Here is a 21,509-nt window from a genome sequence, read left to right on the forward strand (position 1 = left end):
TGGGTGTCATCTTTGATCAGCTTCTTACTTTTCAATCACACGTTAGCTCAATAGTACAGACAGCCATTTTTCATCTTCACAACATTGCTCATCTGCATTCTTTTCTCAGTGGGAAAGATACTGAAACACTCATTCATGCTTTCATCACTACCCGTCTGGACTATTGCAATGCTTTGTTTAATGGCCTCCTGACTCAGTATATCAATAGATTACAATATGTTCAGAATTCTGCTGCTCGTTTACTTACACACACTAAAAACTCTGCTCACAATACTCCTGTCCTCTAAGATTTACATTGTTTACCAGTTTCTTCAAGAATCAAATATAAAATTTTTCTTCTCACCTTTAAAGCCCTTCATGGATTATCTGTCGGAGCTGCAGCTTCCTTACACTCCTGCCCGTGCATTACGATCATCGGACGCTAAGTTACTCACTGTACCTAAATACAGGTTAGTAACTATGAGTGGCAGAGCTTTCAGAGTGATGGCCCCTAAAATTTGGAATTCTCTCCCTCTCAGCCTTCGTGAGGAAAAATCTATTACTAATTTCAAACTTCTGTTAAAAACACATCTTTTCAATGAGTATTATTCTTTTTCGTGTATGTAATTTCTACTGTCTTGTTAATGTGTGTATTGAATTGTTAAGTGTCCTTGAGTGTATGAAAGGTGCTATGTAAATAAAACATTATTATTATTATATCTACCAGTAAGATATGACCTGAACCAGTTAAGAGCAGCCCCTTTAAGCCACAACAGCAAGATCTCATGATCAATAGTATCAAAAACTGCTGAAAGATCAGAAGGATAAGGACAGCTGCCCCACCTGAGTCAGTGATAAGTTGACATGTCATTAAATACTTTAAGGGGGGCAATCTCAACACCATGATAACACCTAAAGCCAGATTGGAAAATCTCACATAAATTATTAGAAATAAGATGGTCAACCAATTGTTCATAAATCATTCTTTCTATAATTTTAACCAAAAATGGCAATTGAGAAATTAGAAGAAAATTGGCTAACCGTCCAGGATCTAACTCAGTCTTTTAAAGACAAGGCCGACCCATCACTTGTTTAAAAAATTGGGAGTGGTCTCCCCCAGACTTTCTCTTATACTCAGATATGGGGATGAATATTTGAGGAGTAAACCGCAAGACAATGTTTATATTTGTATATTACCTACATTAAAGAACCATCAACAACAAATCATATTAATAATATATTGAACAATTATTATTAAAGTAAAGGTGAATAAATCGGACTCTGCAGCTGCATGAATAAAAGGTAAAGTACCACTTCCAGTTAATGGAAATAGCCCAAAAGTAGATAGAAATCTACATTTTGTACCTAATAACTTGCATGCAAAATTTGGTTGACCTACAGTAAGTGAAAGCATACTCAAGGTATCGTGTTTACATACACAGACAGACACACAAGACACAATTCCAAAAATGGTAGTTTCCAACTCAGGGAAGTCAAAAACGTCGAGATTCATCGAAATCTCGACATTGAATCTTTGGTCAATTATAATACTTTCCCTATACTTAGTATATGAGAAAGTAAAAATGAAAATACTAACAGAAGCATTTATTATTGGCAACAATAGTGGGCCCAGGATGTCAAATGCCTCCAATAAAAAATAATAATAATGAATGGAGAATAAAAGCATCCATATACATATCTATATTCAGCAGAGCTTCACAAGATATACAGTAACACAGACTTGATTGTAATGAGAGGTGTTGTATGTGAACCAAAGGCTTGTAAGATTCTCAAGTTTTAAGTGCAATTATGTATATAATTGATTTTATTGAATGGTTAACTTTCAGGTAGCACTTGTAGCTGCGTTGTTCCAAAATTACCAAAGTTCAGCAGCTCTAACTCAAAAAATGGGATTCAACAAAAGCCTGACGCACCAAAATAATTCCACAGAGAAAATATCTTCGTTTTTTAAAAGTTTTAGTTAAAATTCAAAGTAAAACAGTTCACACAAAAAAGAAAATTAAAATAGTAAAAAAAAAAAAAAGAAAAATTCTTGTTAAAAGATCTGTTCAAAACTTAAATCTTGTTACATCTCAAATCATTACTAATTTCTAAATGGCTATAAAACTGTATGCCTATCCCATCTCTGAGTTGAAAATGGGTCACAACTGAAACAATTATCACATGGTATCTAAGTTATAGCAAGAAAGTTCTATCTCTTACTAACTTATAGGGGGAAAAGACTATACCATTGTCTATGACTATAGAAGAAATTTACATTCTATTCAAATTAAGCAAACACTAATATGAGTTTAACTCAAAACTTTAACTTTCTAAGATTGGCTCTTACAGCACTAGTTAAAGTCAAATGATTGTTATTTGGATTACTGTTTTACCTTAAAAGAAAACTAGGAATTTGTATTTCAATACTACAGTTCAATGAATAGTAATTAATCAATCAATCAATTCAATTTTATTTGTCATTCAGCAGAACATCCAAGATGTGCTGCAGAACGAAAATACGATGCACAAGACATTAATAAAAACACATAGTTAAAATCAGCCTACAATAAAATACTAAACTGCTTCATTTAAAAGACGAACGGCAGTAGGAAAAAAACTGTTTTTAAACATGGTAGTTCTACATTTCAGGCTGCGGTACCTTCTGCTTGAGGGCATGAGGGAAAAGAGTTCAGAGGCAGGATAAGTAGGGTCTCTAGAAATCCGCACAGCTCTGGCCAGACAGCGTTGTTTTGCCAAATCTTGTACATTTGGCAACAGGGATCCAATGATCCTCTCCGCAGCCCTCACCACTTTCCTCAGTGCTTTCCAGTCCGAAGCGCTGCAGCTCTCCTGCCACAGAGAGCTGCTGCTGGTTAGCACGCTCTCTATGGTCCCTCTGTAAAAAGTGGTGAGGACTGACTTACTGAGATGGGCCCTCTTTAGCCTCCGCAGAAAGATCAAGCGCTGGTGAGCTTTCTTGATGACGGAGGAGGTGTGCAGGGACCAGGTGAGGTTGTTCGTCACATTAACTCCCAGGAACTTAGTAGACTGCACAATTTCCACAGCAGTGTTCTTAATGTAGACCGGGATGTGTATCAGCTGTTTCTTGCTGAAGTCGATCACCAGTTCTTTTGTTTTTTCGACATTCAGTATCAGATTGTTTTTATCACACCATTCCACAAATGACTTCACCTACTCTCTGTAATCCCCCTCCCCGTCACCTCGAATGAGACCCACCACTATTGTGTCATCCGCATACTTAATAATTTGGTTTGTGCTGAACTTGGCACAACAATCGTGGGTCATGAGCGTGAAGAGGAGGGGACTTAGAACACACCCCTGTGGAGAACCTGTGCTCAAGGCGATGGTATCTGATTTATTCTTTCCTACCCGTACGTACTGTGGCCTATCCATTAGAAAGTCCAATATCCAGTTTTGCAGAGGTATGCCCAGTCCCAATGGGCCCAGTTTGCTGATCAAATTGTGAGGGATGATGGTATTAAAAGCCGAACTAAAATCAACAAACAGCATGCGGACCATAGCGTCTCTATTCTCCAGATGTTCCAATGAAAAATGGAGTGCAATAGATATGGCATCCTCTGTGGCACGGTTGGAGCGGAAGGCGAATTGGAGTGGGTCAAATGAGGAGGGTAGGACAGAAGTAATGTGGTCCTTGATCAGCCTCTCGAAACATTTCATCACTATTGATGTTAAGGCTACAGGGCGATAGTCATTCATGGTTGTGACTATGGGTTTTTTTGGAACTGGGATGATTTCTGAGGTTTTAAAGCAAGATGGCACAACAGCTTGACACAGAGAGATGTTAAATATATCCGTAAGGACATGTGTCAGCTGCTCCGCACATCCTTTGAGTACACAACCTGGTATCTGGTCTGGTCCCGCAGCTTTCCTTGGATTAATTCTCCTCAAAGTCCGTAGAACATCATCCGGTTCCAGACACAGTGCCTTCTCATCAGGATGAGGGGTGGCCTTCACTGGTGATGTATCATTCAATGCTTCAAAGTACTTTTTTAGGTCATTCAGGAAGTTGAAGCTATCATCACAGGGGTAAGAAACTGTTTTGTAATCTGTCACAGATTTAATCCCCTGCCACAATCTTCTGCTGTTCCTTTGATCGTGAAAATGACTCTCAATTTTCTTTCCATGAGCCCTTTTAGCTCTTCTAATAGCTTTATTTAGGTTGGCTCTTGCTGTTCTAAGGGCAGCTATATCTCCAGATTTAAAAGCACAGTTTCTCACTTTCAGCAAAACTCGCACCTCAGCAGTCACCCACGGTTTATCGTTTGCCCTGACAATGATGTTTTTGGTGACGCAGACATCCTCCATGCACTTATTTAAGTAGCCAAACACAGCCTCTGCATATTCATTTATGTCTATCCTTTGATCTGTGGTAGCTGCCTCACTGAACACAGACCAGTCAGTGCACTCAAAACAATCCTGTAGTGCATTCATGGCTTCTCCTGGCCAAACTCTCACCTGTTTGAGTGATGGTTTTGATCTGATGAGCACAGGTCTATATGCTGGGATTAGCATAATAGAGATGTGGTCTGATGAGCCAAGATGGGGACGTGGGGATGCTTTGAATGCTCCTTTAATGTTGGTGTAGACATGATCCAATATATTGGTTCCTCGAGTTGCAAAATCCACATGTTGGTAAAAATGGGGTAAACCTCTCTTCATGTTTGCCTGGTTAAAATCCCCAGCAACGATGACTACTTCCTCTGGATGTGTGGTTTGCAAATCGTTGATACAGTGGCAGAGTGTGTCAATGGCTGCCTTGGTGTCAGCGTCAGGGGGAATATAAACAGCTACTATAAGTACAACGGAAAATTCCCATGGCAAATAAAAAGGCCGGCATTTAACTACCAAAAACTCAGTGTCCCGAGAGCAACATGTGTGGATTATTTTTGAGTCAACACACCATCTGTTGTTTATGTAGACGATGATACCTCCGCCCTGTGTTTTGCCGCTGAGACTGCTGCTCCTGTCTGCCCGATGAATCGTTAGCCCCTCCAGGCTAATAGCAGTGTTGGTTGTGGAGTCGGTGAGCCAGGACTCCGTAAAGACAAAAGCACAGCAATCCTTAATCTCCCGTTTCGATGTTAAATCCAACCGAATGTAGTCCAATTTATTCTCCAGTGAGCGGATATTTGCCACCAAGATCGATGGTAGTGGCGTTCTGCATGGATTAGCTTTAGCCTTAACGCTGAGCCCACCGCGGACACCTCGCTTTTGTTTACGCGTACACCGCCGCCGTCTTGTTCTCGAGGCATGGATAGCACAGGTAGATAATATGGGTGCTAGACTGGCCTCACCGCTCGTCCGCAGCAGTCCAAATTCTTTCAGTAGAACCATGGTATTTGGATTTACTAGTCCTTTATCCTGTTCCGTACCCAATGACAGAAGGTTTAGACGAGTATATGTCTGAATTTCCATGTTGAGTGACATTAAATCACTATAAAGAACGTGTTTTTATCACGAGCCGTGCAGCCGCAGCCTGCGTGGCGCCGCCATGGCAATAAGATGTTTAATAGAAAACTCTTGCTGTTACAAAATCATTTATTGGTAATACAATACAATACAATACAATACAATTTATTCTTGTATAGCCCAAAATCACACAAGAAGTGCCGCAATGGGCTTTAAACAGGCCCTGCCTTTTGACAGCCCCCCAGCCTTGACTCTCTAAGAAGACAAGGAAAAACTCCCAAAAAAAAAACCTTGTAGGGAAAAATGGAAGAAACCTTGGGAAAGGCAGTTCAAAGAGAGACCCCTTTCCAGGTAGGTTGGGCGTGCAGTGGGTGTCTAAAGAAGGGGGTCAATACAATACATAGAACAAATCCTCAATACAGTATAAAAATAAAAATTTTAGAAGTACGGAGCAGAATTTTACAGTAGATGATATCAAAATGATAAGATTTGGATATGTTTAGAGTCCTGGAGCCATCAATGTCTCCCCCATTTGGCCATTCCACGGCTGAAACAGCGCTGGGCCAGCCAATCCGATGAAAGGAACCCTCCTTCCCACGATTCCTGCGATCCTCCATCAGGGATGACTTTACCTTAGGCAGGCAAAACAACTTGGCAGGTGGGCCGTGGCACCAAGTGCCACATTTGAATACCGAGAAGAGATACAGAATAGGTGAGGGTTAGTATCGAATTATAACTGTCATGTTACTTATGTTTAAGTGCTAATGACTAACAGCAGAGATGCAGTCTGTACAGTTAATCAGCAGCTCTAGTCAGGATATGCTAAACTGAAGTAGTGAGTCTTCAGTCGGGATTTAAAAGCTGAGACCGAAGGGGAATCTCTTATAGAAGCAGGCAGTCTATTCCACAGTTTAGGGGCCCTGTAACTAAAAGCTCGACCTCCCATTGTTATTTTATTAATCCTTGGAATCATAAGCAGACCGGCATCTTGAGATCTTAATGTACGCTCTGGTTTGTAAGTCATGATAAGTTCAGACAAGTAAGCCAGACCTTGGCCATTTAATGCTTTATACGTTAAAAGGAAGATTTTGAAATCTGCCGTAAACATAACCGGGAGCCAGTGTAAGGATTTAAGAACTGGAGTTATGTGTTCGTATTTTCTTGTTCTTGTAATAATTCTTAAAGCTGCATTTTGGATTAACTGGAGGCTGTATAGAGAACAGTTTGAACATCCAGTGAACACCGCATTGCAGTAGTCAATCCTACTAGAAATAAATGCATGAATTAATTTCTCAGAATCCTGTTTATTTAGAAAGTGCCTTAATTTCTTAACATTTTTAAGATCAAAGAAACATGTTTTGGACAACTTTGTAATGTGCGCTTTAAATGACATGCTAGAGTCAAAGATAACTCCTAGATTGCGGGCTGATTCAGTAAAATTAATTGGGATTCCAACTGAGTTAAATGATGACAAAATATTGTTATGATCAGTGTCATTCCCACCAACAATTAACATCTCTGTTTTATCTGTATTTAAAGACAAGTAATTCTCATTCATCCACTCCTTTAATTCACTAACACAACTAATTAAAGACAACATCGGAGAAACTTCATTTGATTTAAAAGAAAGGTATAACTGGGTGTCATCTGCATACGAGTGAAAATTAACATTATGTTTCCTAATGATAGATCCCCTGTGGGACACCATATTGAACTTCTGTGTATAATGATACTTTTAATGTTTTTTTTTTAAGACTGCTTCCTGAAGTGCGTTTTAACCTTGTTTTAAAGGATTGTTGTTTGTATTTTAACCTCCACACGTTTCTTTTATTGGATTATTTATTTAATGAAGACTTTTGAATGCACTGCTGCACTTTACTTTGAACACTGTGTTGATTTATTTTGAATAAAAGCACTTTGCACATTTGTTACATCATCCCCTTGTTCAATGTTATTGCCTCGCTGTCTAGCTCATCAGTGACATTACCGACGGAGTTGGGTTCAAGGGCTCCCTAACAGCCGATGGGAGCATGGAGCTAAACCTGCATCGTCACACTCCCGTTAGGGGTTGCCACAGCGGATCATCTTCTTCCATATCTTTCTGTCCTTTGCATCTTGTTCTGTTACACCCATCACCTGCATGTCCTCTCTCACCACATCCATAAACCTTTGCTTAGGCCTTCCTCTTTTCCTCTTCCCTGGCAGCTCTATCTTTAACATCCTTATCCCAATATTCCCAGCATCTCTCCTATGCACACATCCAAACCAACGCAATCTCGCCTCTCTGACTTTGTCTCCCAACCGTCCAACTTGAGCTGACCCTCTAATGTACTCATTTCTAATCCTGTCCATCCTCGTCACATCCAATGCAAGTCTTAGCATCTTTAACTCTGCCACCTCCAGCTCTGTCTCCTGCTTTCTGGTCAGTGCCACCGTCTCCAACCCATATAACATAGCTGCTCTCCCTACTGTCCTGTAGACCTTCCCTTTCACTCTTGCTGATACCTGCCTGTCACTCCTGACACTCTTCTCCACCCATTCCACCGTTCCTGCACTCTTTTTCACCACTCTTCCACAATCTCCATTACTTTGTACTGTTGATCCCAAGTATTTAAACTCATCAACCTTTGCCAATTCTATTCCCTGCATCTTCACCATTCCACTGACCTCCCTCTCATTTACACACATGTATTCTGTCTTGTTCTTACTGACCTTCATTCCTCTCCTCTCTAGAGCATATTTCCACCTCTCCAGGGTCTCCTCAACCTGCTTCTTACTATCGCTACAGATCACAATGTCATCAGCAAACATAGTCCACAGTGACTCCTGTCTAATCTTGTCTGTCAACCTGTCCATCACCATTGCAAATAAGAAAGGGCTCAATGCCGATCCCTGATGTAATCCTACCTCCAACTTGAATGCATCCATCACTCCTACCGCAGACATCGCCACAGTCACACTTCCCTTGTAGATATCCTGTACAACTCTTACGTACTTCTCTGCCACTCCTGACTTCCTCATACAATACCACAGCTGCTCTCGAGGCATCTTGTCATATGCTTTCTCCAGGTCCACAAAGACGCAATGCAACTCCTTCTGGCCTTCTCTAATCTTCTCCATCAACATCCTCAGAGCAAACATTGCATGTGTGGTGCTCTTTCTTGACATGAAACCATACTGCTGCTCAATAACCATCACCTCACTTCTTAACCTAGCTTCCACTACTCTTTCCCATAACTTCATGCTCTGGCTCATCAATTTTATCCCCCTGTAGTTGCTGCAGTCCTGCACATCCCTCTTATTCTTAAATATCGGCACCAGTACACTTCTTCTCCACTCCTCAGGCATCCTCTCACTTTCCAAGTTTTCATTAAACAATCTGGTTAAAAACTCCACTGTCATCTCTCCTAAACACCTCCATGCTTCCATAGGTATGTCATCTGGACCAACGGCCTTTCCATTTTTCATCCTCTTCATAGCTGTCCTTACTTCCTCCTTGTTAATCTGTTACACTTCCTGATTCACTAACTCCACATCATCCAATCTCTTCTCTCTCTCGTTCTCTTCATTCATCAGCCTCTCAAAGTACTCTTTCCATCTGCTCAACACACTCTCCTCGCTTGCGAGTACGTTTCCATCTTTATCCTTTTTCACCCAAACCTACTGCACATCTTTCCCAGCTCGGTCCCTCTGTCTAGCCAATTGGTACAGGTCCTTTTCTCCGTCCTTAGTATCCAACCTCTCATACAACTCATCATACGCCTTTTCCTTAGCCCTCACCACCTGTCTCTTCACCTTGTGCATTATCTCCTTGTACTCTTGTCTACTTTCTGCATCTCTCTGACTATCCCACTTCTTCTTTGCCATCCTCTTCCTCCGTATACTCTCCTGTATTTCCTCATTCCACCACCTGGTTTCATTTTCCTCCTTCCTCTTTCCAGATGTCATGCCAAGCACCCTTCTTGCTGTCACCCTTACTACATCAGCTGTAGCTTCCCCACTGTCTGGTAACTCTTCACTGCTACCCAGTGCCTGTCTCACCTCCTCCCTAAACTCAACCTTGCAATCTTCCTTTTTCAACTTCCACCATTTGATCCTTGGCTCTGCTCTCACTCTCTTCCTCTTCTTCATCTCCAACATCATCCTACAGACAACCGTCCTATGCTGCTTAACTACACTTTCCCTTGCCACCACTTCACAGTCTTTAATCTCTTTCAGATCAACTCTTCTGCATAGGATGTAATCTACCTGTGTGCATCTTCCTCCAATCTTGTACGTAACCCTATGTTCCTCCCTCTTCTTAAAATATGTAATCACCATAGCCATGTCCATCCTTTTGGCAAAATCCACTATCCTCTGACCTTCTTCATTCCTCTCCTTGACACCATACCTACCCATCACCTCCTCATTTCCACTGTTGCCTTCACCAATATGCCCATTGAAATCCGCTCCAATCACCACTTTTTGTCCCTTGGGTACACTGTTCATCACACATCCAATTTCCAGCTTCATAATCATTATTCTGCCTGACACTCTTTTCACCTCCAGAACACTCTTGAGATACTGTTCCTGCAGAATAACTCCTACCCCATTTCTTCTCCCATCCACACCATGATAGAACAATTTGAATCCACCTCCAGTCCACCTGGCCTTACTCCCCTTCCATTTAGTCTCTTGCATGCACAATCTATCAACCTTCCTTCTCTCCATCATATCTGCTAACTCTGTCCCCTTACCAGTCATGCTGCCAACATTCAAAGTTCCTACCCTCAGTACCACTCTCTTTACTTTCCTCCTCACAGGTGGCGCAGTGGTAGTGCTGCTGCTTTGCAGTAAGGAGACCGTGGAAGATTGTGGGTTCGCTTCCCGGTTCCTCCCTGTGTGGATAGCGCTTTGAGTACTGAGAAAAGCGCTATATAAATGTAATGAATTATTACTTTTGCCTCCGGACACGTCTCCCCTCTCTTCTTCTCCTTCTTCTTCTTCTTCGGCCAACAGTAGCCCAATTTCCACCACCACCCTGTTGGCTAACAGTACTGGTGGCGGTAGTTGTTAACCCGTTTGTATTGTTGTCCGCATATTGATTTGGCAAAATTTTACACCAGATGCCCTTCCTGACGTAACCCTCCCCATTTATCAGGGCTTGGGACCAGCACAAAGAAACACACTGGTTTGTGCATCCCCTGTGGCTGTGTTATATGTTCACTCACACACTCATAAACAAAAACACTATAAAAAAAATATTGTATACACAAAAGTACTTAGTTATTGTACTTCTGATAACATCCGATTAACAAATGGCACTATAACTGAGGCATGTGGACTTGGAACATTTCCCGGGTGAAGCAGAGTAACACAGCTAATTCTTCGTATATTTTGAACATCTTAAAGATGTCATATCAAAATGAAGGCTTGGTTAGATTAGATTAGATGTTACTAATAAAGTAGCTGTTAATATCAGCTATTTTATAAAAATGCCTTACATTAAGACATGATTCATAATGGATTACAAGTACAATGTCCACTATAGAATACCGTTATTTTCAATTTTTTATTCTTTAGCTTTTTCTTTTATCCTTTTGCAGAATAGACTCAGCTGAGTATTGGGGGTGAGAAGTGAGGGGGTCAATCACAAAACCTGATATCATTATTTATTTATGTATTTAATTAACATGCTTATTATATATACAGTAGTCTGAATGCTCATAAGATACAGTTCCATGCAAAAGTTTAACCACCCCTGAACAAATTACATATTTTGTAGACCTTTGATGTAAAAGACAACTTCAACAGCGAACAAACTAAAACAATGGCATTTTTATGAAAATATTATTGTACAGTTATGATTTTGTTTTTGATAAACATAAAAATGCAACACTACTAAATCAGTACTTAGTGACACCACGTTTGGCAAAAATCACAGCTTGGGAACTTTTTTTTTTTGTAGTGAGCTGCAAGTCTCTGAATTCTTGGTTTGGAAAATGTTCTCCGTACTTCCTTACAGCTCACTTCCAGTTGTGAGTTTTCAATAATGTTTAGGTATGGGGACTGCAAGAGCCATTTTTTTAAACCTTCACCTTATGTTTCTAGAGGAACGTTTTGATTTTGAAGTACTTTTTTGGATTGTTGTTTTGTCATAGAAGGTTTCCTGCTTCAGCTTCCTGACTGACTGTCTGACATTCTCTGCAAGGCTTTCTTGATTTATAAGTGGATCACATTGCATGGCAAGAAAAAGAAGTTGAGAAAACAGGTTCTCTGATAAAATATAGATAAATAAAACAGTCTAAAGCATGAGCATCTTTGTCTATTGGTAAGTGATGGCAGGATTTGATTAATAAGCTTTAAAATTTTGTAAGTTTGAATACTCGGTCTGTTATTTTGTTAGTTAAGCTGCTTAACAATTCATTGCTATATGGTCCAGGAGGTGAGTGCAAGCGAGATGTAATTAAAATATATCTCGTTTCATTTGGTCTCAAATCTGTTCTTTTGATAATACCTGATTTCCAATAGTGTATGCGTGTATGCAAGTGTGTGGCTTAAGGACTGAGTGTTAGAGATGGTGGTGTATAACACTAGGGGAACCACAGGGAGGTGTTCTGTCTGGCTTCCTGTTTACCCTTTACACAATGGACTTCCAATATAATACAAGCTCCTGCTATCTACAGAAGTCTTCAAATGACACCTCCATCATAGGTTGTGATAATGGAAATGAGTCAGAGTACAAGAGACTGCAGGAGGACTTTGTCTTGCGATAAGGGAGAACCACATTCAACACAACTTCAACAAGTCATGAGTTGGTGGTCGATTTCCAGCACATTAAAAAGACCTTCAGACCAGTGATCATTTAGGGAGTGGAAGTAGAGGTTATGTGGAGCTACAGGTACTTTCGGGTCCATATGAACAGCAAACCTAACTTGTCTGACAACACAATGTCACTGTGTTGTGCCAATGTAAGGCCACAGTAGACTGTACTTCCTGAAGAGATTCGTGCTGGAAATGTGTTACCAGTATGGTGTACTATAGCAGTGGTCTCTTGGGAAAACAACTTGAGTTCAGGTGATGTAAAACACCTGTATAGACTTTATCAGTAATGCCTTCTCCATCACAGGACCGACTCTGGAGGCTGTTGTGGAAAAGAGGATGGTGGAATATTTGCCATCATAAATAATTCTGCCCATGCCATCCAAGGGTTACTTTCTAGGAGTACTTTTAGCCCCAAGCTCCTACCTCTACGGTGCAATGAGAAGTGCCGGAATTATTTTTTTCTGCCTGTGTACTTCCTTCTGACATCATTCCAGCCAGAAGACATAGGCAAACAGTACAAACCTCAATTTACTAGTCACAGTATTTTTTGAGTAATATTGTATTATATGTTTGTATTCTGTTATAATTTGTTTTTATTCTTTATTTTTCATTGAGTCTGAGTATTTTTTGTTGCAGTATGCAATTACATTTCCCCTTGAGATTCAATAAATATACATACACATACATACACACATGATGTGTGACAGTTTAATTCATTGATTAGCCATGTTGTGTCACTGCTAGTGGTGTACCTCTAATCTTGACAGATGAACGGAAACAGCAGCAGCTTGAAGTTGTGACTGATCTTTCTGCAAACGATAACTTAATTTAACAGGATTATTGCAGGTGACAAAACTTGGTGTTTCCAGTACAACTCAGAAACAAAAACAACAAAACATGTGATGGAAAACATGGAGTTCACCATGGCTGAAAAATACCAGCATGGTCTTCAACTGTGAGAGTGACATGAATGTTTTTTGCCATGGTGAACTCAGTATTTTTCCGCTGACTTCTTTGCCATTGTTCATGTACAGACTTTATCATGAGATATTTGTTTCATCACTCATAATAACTCTGTTAAGCAGGTGTTCATTTGCAGAAAGATCAGTCACAACTTCAGCTCACCTCTGTCTCTGTTCATCTATCAAGATTCATGGCACACAGGCGAAACTACATGGCTGTTCTGGGAATGAAATTGTCACACCTTTGTGTGTTTGTGTGTGTGTGTATACACACACATTATTTAAATAAAATGCCGTACTTGAACCTGAATTGCTTTTGTGGGTTCACTGTACAGTATGCAGTATGATTTTTGCGATTACTTATGCAATTCCATGTAACGTGACCATTGAACTACCTACCTACCTTTTTCTTTCTCTCTGTCTGTAGGTGAAGTACAGCAACATAACAGTAATCTAGAATTCTGGCCTAGAAGATGCCTTGTTTATTGTTTTGTCTCTCCATTCAACAAGAAAGTGTGTCAATTATTGTATTTTACTTGTATGTCTTATGTAAATGGCAAAATATGGCTACTCTTCCAGTGGGAGAATCTTTTCTTACTTCTTCTGAAATTGAATTTTCAAATGAGGCATTGTTAACATGAATTTTAGTAGCATTGTGCTCGTTAGAGTTTTCTACAATTAAGTTAATTGTTAATTTTACTACTTAACACCATGTTCATCATGGATGGGTCAACATCACAAATGTCAAACCAATGGTCTTTGATTCTTTGATTAGGAAACAAGCCATTGTGAGGCAAAGAGTGGTTTAATGTTTTGTCCTTCTCATCCACCACTCTCCAGAAAATGTTATCCTTGAAGAAGTAAATAGCCTGATAGTAGTAGGAAAAGTAGGCAGCATCCAGGTTTCCTACTGGGTGGTCATTGGATGACACTGGAGGGAAGACATCCACAGTCCTTTTGGGATATCCAGCAACCTTACTGTTGTGATCCACATTGAATGCCGTGACCTGCAGGTAGAAAATTGAATAACTGAATATTACATGCGTAATTACTTTGGGTGGGCTAGAAATATGCCAACTACACGTAAATGTAGCCATAAAGTAAAAAGAAAGCAGTAAATATTCAGTAATCCCTCCTCCATCGCGGGGGTTGCGTTCCAGAGCCACCCGCGAAATAAGAAAATCCGCGAAGTAGAAACCATATGTTTATATGGTTATTTTTATATTGTCATGCTTAGGTCACAGATTTGCGCAGAAACACAGGAGGTTGTAGAGAGACAGGAACGTTATTCAAACACTGCAAACAAACATTTGTCTCTTTTTCAAAAGTTTAAACTGTGCTCCATGACAAGACAGAGATGACAGTTCTGTCTCACAATTAAAAGAATGCAAACATATCTTCCTCTTCAAAGGAAACAGAGAGTAAAGCAAACAAATCAATAGGGCTGTTTGGCTTTAAGTACGCGAAGCACCGCGGCACAAAGCTGTTGAAGGCGGCAGCTCACACCCCCTCCGTCAGGAGCAGGGAGGGAGAGAGAGAGAGAGAGAGAGACAGAGAAAAACAAAGTCAAAAATCAATACGTGCCCTTTGAGCTTTTAAGTATGCGAAGCACCGTGTAGCATACTTAAAAGCTGCACACAGAAGGTAGCAACGTGAAGATAATCTTTCAGCATTTTTAGACGAGCGTCCGTATCGTCTAGGTGTGCGAACAGTCCCCCTGCTCACACCCCCTACGTCAGGATCACAGATAGTCAGCGCAAGAGAGAGAGAAAGAAAAGTAAGTTGGGTAGCTTCTCAGCCATCTGCCAATAGCGTCCCTTGTATGAAATCAACTGGGCAAACCAACTGAGGAAGCATGTACCAGAAATTCAAAGACCCACTGTCCTCAGAAATCCGTGAACCAGCAAAAAATCCGCGATATATATTTAAATATGCTTACATATAAAATCCGCGATAGAGTGAAGCCGCGAAAGGCGAAGCGCGATATAGCGAGGGATCACTGTACATGTTTGCCTTGCTGAAGCACTTATGTTTTAACATAGTGCAATCATGGATCTTAAATGTAAGTATTTTCAATAGTTTTGTAATTCTCCCTTGTTGCAAGGGAAAAGTTAATTGTAGAAATTCTGTTGAATATACAATAGCAGATTTAGACTGCTCTCGCCATAGGTTGGCTTGGCCTACTCCCAAAATTTTAACCCTGAGTTCATCAATCCACATGTAGTCAAAAAATAAGTTATATATTGTGATGGGTAGAAGTAATGTTCCTGCAGTCTGTGATTCTATAATCCTGCTTCTCCAGGAAACAAACATTAGTGCAATGTAGTTAGTTTCATTTGCTGTTGTTCAGTTGAATTCTTGTGGAGAGAGCTTCAGACAGAGCTACAGACTCAGTTCAGTTTAATCTAATGATATCAAAGTATTACTTAAAGGAACACATTCACTCCTTAATTTTGCTACATTGACCTCTCAATACCAGAAGTGTTTTAGGACTATAAACTGTTTTGTCACATCCAGGTATTGTATTCTGAAATAGAAAGCATCCAGAATATGGTATTTTGTAACAAGAACAGATGAAAATGATATTGGAAATGCAATTAGTCAATAACATCTAAATTCTAAAAACCAATTGCCAAGGTTGTGAAATGTTCAGCGCAAGTCTATCACCAATTTTGTTTTGAAAGAAGAAGCAGCTTAAGGCTTTAACCATTTTATGTTGCATGTGTTTCATTCGATGTGGTTTATAATTCCGCACATCAAAAGATTCTCTTAAAACTGTAGCAGATGGAGTCTCATTAATCTCTAGAGACAATTTGGGCTCTTGATTCATTTAAACGAACATCCAGAAGTGTCAGCAATGCAGCTACTGTTGGCTCATATTTCAAAAAGGACTACTATCAAAAATTTTAAACTGAATTTTGTATCTGGTTTAGTGATATTATGTAGGATGAGACGATAGATAGATAGATAGATAGATAGATAGATAGATAGATAGATAGATAGATAGATAGATAGATAGATAGATAGATAGATAGATAGATAGATAGATAGATAGATAGATAGATACTTTATTAATCCCAAGGGGAAAATGACCAATGTTCTCGAGATAATGTAATTTTTTTTGTAGTCTGTGCAAGTAAATGTGTTTTAATCTGTTATTAATTTTCCCCAGGTTTTTTAGTGCTATTATTGAACTTTTTCCCCCGGAATATATCATACATAATTATTCCTGAGAATTATTTCTTTTTGATCATTTTTGCAGTTTGATAGCCTAAGTGTCCTACATTTGTATTTTGGCCTGGACACTGGCTGTGTGGAGTTTGCACATTGAACTAGTAGATATTCCTGTGGATAGTGTTGTTGTCTCCTTTCTTCCTACAAGAGGATACATAAAATTATCTGGCAACTCTAGATTGGTCTTAGACAAAGAGTAGATGCCATCTAAAGAAAAGTCGCACTGATAAAACTGAGTTGTAAAGTCGATACCAGTTGCATTTGAGTTTATCTGTTTCTGTGTACTTGACCTGTAAGCCTAACTGGTAGCCTATAGTCACAGTGATGTCAAAACCATGATCACACCAAAGCAGCTCCGTAAACATGCTTAAATAAGGTCCTTGAATTCAACCGACTAGCCTAATGTACTCACAAATTTGATGTAATCATAATAAAATATACGTCTTCTAAAGATTAATAAATTGATTCTTGTTTGCCGTGTATCTACCAATGTATACAGAGAATGCAATATCTAAAAACATTTTAGTAAGCAAGGAGCAAATGTGAGGAGTGTTTTCAGTCAGTTCATAGGCTATACTGAACAACAGAGGATTGTATTTGAAAAATGTAAACATAACTTTTAAATACTTGGGAGACTTTTATAGTTTTACAAGCCTTCAGCACAGCCAAAGCCTAATTCTACATTTGTTAACACTTAACAGCCTCACTGTCCTTATCACATGCACTTCAGAACAGGTCATCCACCTGCAGCTAAGCATGTTTGGGCCTGGCTCATACTTGGATGGGAGATCATCTAGGAAAAGTGTGGGTTGCTGGTGGACGAGGAGTTGGTGAGGCCAGCGGGGGTGCTTACTCTGTGTTCTGAACATGGATCCCAAAGCCCCAGTGCAGTGACGAGGACACTGTGCTGTAAAAATGGTGCCATACTTCAGAAGAGACATAAAACTGAAATCCTGACTCTCTGTGGTCATTAAAGATCTCTGGGCATCCTTTGTAAAGAGTAGGGTGTATCCCAACATCCAGGCTAAATTGCTCTCCATGGCGGAGTCATTCTAGCCTCTTAATCATTCACTGTCTCTAACTGGCTAACTATTTCTTTCTTTCCTTCTCCACCTAACAACTAATGTATGTTGACTGTACTGTCGCAAAAATGACTGCTGTCACATCATCCAGGTGGATGCTGCACATTAGTGGTGGTTGAAGTTGCTCCCCTCTCACTAAAGCTTTTGAGTATTGAGAAAAGTGTTATATAAAAGTAAAGAATTATTATTTGTATTCTGGCCTAGACACTATGTCAAATTTGCATCTCTTCTAGAAGATTGTGTTTTCTTTCTTTTTTCCATCTCTAATGTTACTCTAGTTGGAGGATTGTTAATAGTAGTATTTAGTGTTGTGGTGATTGTTTTTGTTTTCTCAAAAGGTTAAAAAGTTTTGAGCAGGGAATTGGCATGAATCTTGTTATTCTAAACAGCATAAATAATTCTTATAAATGAATAAAAAGGAAAACACTAACAGGGTAGCTTCAAAACCTCCACTCCATAATGTATCAAAGACAAGGATCCTCAAATACATCTAAATTTTAAATGTTTTGAAAGCACTACAGGTACTGCATTTTTTTTTCATTTATTTGCATTTGAAGGGAATCAAGTGCAGTTAAACTGTTTAAGGCAAAATGTAAACCAAATGTGCCCAATACACCACTCTTGTATAACAAAACCCCCCCCCCCCCCATCCCCCAAATAGCATCTCACTTATTACTGGGGAAAAAATTTCAAAATTAAATAGTCCTTTATTGCAGACTGCCAATAATATACAAATATTTAAAAATCACTAGAGCTGTCAAAGATGTCCTTTTTCTAAAAAATTAAGAGTTATGTGCGAAATCAGTTTTGGGTGGAATTTAAATGAGCGATGTTACCCTTCTGTGTATGTGTGTAGTTTTAAACAGAAAATTCCCTAACAACTAAGAAGAACCCTAATTCTCCGTCTGCCGTCCATTTTCCCCACCACAACTGATGGATGTTGTATTCAGCACCACTGTGGTTAGTATTTTTTTACATTGTTTGTTCACATCACACTCATTTCTTGTGTTTTTATTGTTAACTACTTATTTTTCATATTGGTAAAGAGAGCACAGGTACAAAAAAGAATTTTTTTTTATGAAGAATATATCTAAACTTGGTATTGGCATGTTTCATTCACAGCTCTGACAAGTGTGTTGAAAGGATGTGGTCTGTTGGGCAAAATGCTTTGCCAGTAGTGCTGTTCACAATGGAGTTGGTTGCACAGTACAAATTATTATTTTATACAATACTAGGCACAGGTCCAATGTAGAATTAAACAGGAAACCATATGCAATTGACATTAACTTTAGATCCTTCAAATGAATATTATATCAGCAATATCAGTTGGTATCTGTGACAGTAACAAGGATTAATACAAACATGTAAGGAGACAGAGCTGGAGGTAGCAGAGTTAAAGATGCTAAGATTTGCACTATGTGTGACGAGGATGGATAGGATTAGAAATGAGTACATTAGAGGGTCAGATCAGGTTAGATAGTTGGGAGACAAAGTCAGAGAGGCGAGATTGCGTTGGTTTGGACATGTGCAGAGGAGAGATGCTGGGTATATTGGGAGAAGGATGCTAAGGATAGAGCTGCCAGGGAAGAGGAAAAGAGGAAAGCCTAAGCGAAGGTTTATGGATGTTGTGAGAGGACATGCAGGTGATGGGTGTAACAGAACAAGATGCAGAGGACAGAAAGATATGGAAGAAGATGATCCGCTGTGGCAACTCCTAACGGAAGCAGCCGAAAGAAGAAGAAGAATACAAACATGTAAGCACTTACATCGTTTCCTCTGAAAAAATAGATATTGTGGTCTCTTTTGTCAAAATAGGCAGTGTCAATGGGGCTAGAAATACCAGGAAATCCTTCACTGATCAGCTTTGGGTACACTCCACCTTCTGGATCGTCTTTATAGGCTTCGTCCTTTTCATTATTGTATCTCCAGTACTGTGTACCTGAATAGAAGCAAATCAATCAAGAAGTCTTAAAGTGTAGAGCACCTTCCATGGATAGTAGTATTACAATTTACTTTACAGAGTAGTTTGCACAGATGAAAACAATAACTGTAGCTGTGAAAACTTAAAAAGGCTTATTGACAAGTACCTGTAAACTCTGCAGTTGTATAAAATGATTCTGTACCTGCTCTGCTAGTGTCAAAATACAAGACAAAAGTAATCCTGTAAGGCTAAATAGTCTTGGAACACAAATAAAACTCATAGACATTAACTGTTAACAGTCAGTGATTGTTAACAGTGTTACTCAAATCCAGTCTGTTGACCTTTGTTTGATTCTTTAGGCTTTACTTCATTTTGTTTGACTTTATGTATAGAAAATAATTGTAATTTGACCCTCTAGATACTTTTAAAACTGCATTAAATAGTATAAGCAATTCAGACATTTGAGGGAGAGTGAAATAGTGTTGGGCAATAAATTAGCTGCAGTCATTGAGTATAAGGCAAAAAACAAGGTTGGTCAGAAGAGCAAAGCAGATTCAAGCATATACCTGTAACGGTGACAGTTCTAAGGTGTCAATTGTCCAGAATCTGTAGGATGTGGGAGATGAGTGGAGTACCCTAATAAACAGCAAACTAAACAAAAATGATGATCAGATCTGGAAACAAACCCCAGTCCATAAGAATAAATAAGCCTTGGAATTAAAACCTAGGCCTACTGTGTCTTTCCATAATTCTGTAAATGGTTTGAAAACATTTTAATTCTTTATTATTAATGTCTTTTATTTAATTTAGTCAGCCAGTTCACATATAATGGCATTAATGCCCATCTGTGCAGAGCATGAGTCTAGCAAAGACTTTGACACCATTACATTCATCAGGTTTGTTTGGCTAGCTGATAGCTAAACTTTGCCAATATGTCAACCACATTTTTAAAAATTTCTGCTTCAACTGCATAGCTCCTTAGCTTGTTTGAGGGGTTCAGCCCTTTTGGTGAAGAAGCACTTCCAAGCTTCAGTCTTAAATGCATTTCCCTTTAATTTTCACTGTGTTTTTAAGAATACTTAATTCACATTTTACTGGAAATAGTTTAGCAGGATAAACTTAATTGATGCCTTTGAAAATTTTGGAAGCTTATATTTTGTCCCCACAGGCCAGGTAAACCGCCACACACACTGCCAGGTAAACTGTTACTTGTTGGATGTTTTTAGACTATTACACCATGCCCAGTGTATGTCAGATTCCTCCTTACCATTCTGGTCTGGAATTGGGGCTGGGTAACTCGTGCCACCTCCTCCGCTCAGTTATAGTGAGCGCTTCTCTTAGCTTCTCAAAAGAGGAAATGTCCTTTAGTTCAGTGATGCACCAGGTTGCTGTCCTGTGCAGTTTGAAGTGCAACTATATCATTTTTCCAGCATGGAGACCAAAACTGCACACAGGACTCCACATGCAGTCTCAGTATTATAAATCAAGAGGTCTTCCATTCAGACTGTATATTCAATAGTTTTTGTAATATACCCTTTAATTTTGTCTTTTTAATTGCTTCGTCATACTACCTAGACAATAAGAATGCCGCGTCAATGTAGCATATCACCTGTCTTAAAGTTATAATTCTTGTTCCTTTTGCATGCGTGTAGTAAATTAATTATGCAAGTGTTTTTGTTTTGAAGATTCTTGAGATTTTTTACATTTGCTTTATCAGTTGCATCTAGTTCTTGTCTCTTTCTTTTTGGTTTATTTTTTTTTAATTATGCCAGTTACGACTATTGGTATTGTTTCTGATATATAAATCAGAATAATAGTTAAGATCCCTTAAAAGCTCCATGATAACCTCTTGTGCAGCAACTTGTAGTTTCAAGATTCATCTTTCAGTGCTTTTACATGTGCTTAAATAACCTGGTTATTCACTGAAACCCAGTTTCAAAAAAGCCATGTGTACAAATATTTCAGTTAGAGAAACCAAAACATACAGTAACATACACCAGGTTGCAATTAAGGATTTTGTAGTCTGCACACGTTTGTTACGCTCAGTTAACCTGTGCATGTCGCTGGCCAGTT

At 39.3% G+C, this 21,509-nt stretch overlaps 1 protein-coding gene across 1 annotated transcript in view; it reads right to left on the reverse strand.

The window, feature by feature from the left end:
- Nucleotides 1–11,456: 11,456 nt before the first annotated feature.
- The window catches only part of LOC114652745 (matrix metalloproteinase-21-like), a 47,289-nt gene continuing 37,236 nt past the window's right edge, over nt 11,457–21,509 (reverse strand). Inside the window, exons 6-7 of the mRNA XM_028803062.2 lie at nt 19,282–19,454; nt 11,457–14,206 (exon numbers count right to left, since the gene is read on the reverse strand). Of these exons, the coding sequence (XP_028658895.2) occupies nt 13,883–14,206; nt 19,282–19,454 (497 nt within the window). The 3' untranslated portion in view covers nt 11,457–13,882. The remainder of the gene's footprint in view (nt 14,207–19,281; nt 19,455–21,509) is intronic.

Source organism: Erpetoichthys calabaricus, chromosome 5 (genome assembly GCF_900747795.2).
Source record: "Erpetoichthys calabaricus chromosome 5, fErpCal1.3, whole genome shotgun sequence".
Lineage (NCBI taxonomy): Eukaryota > Metazoa > Chordata > Cladistia > Polypteriformes > Polypteridae > Erpetoichthys > Erpetoichthys calabaricus.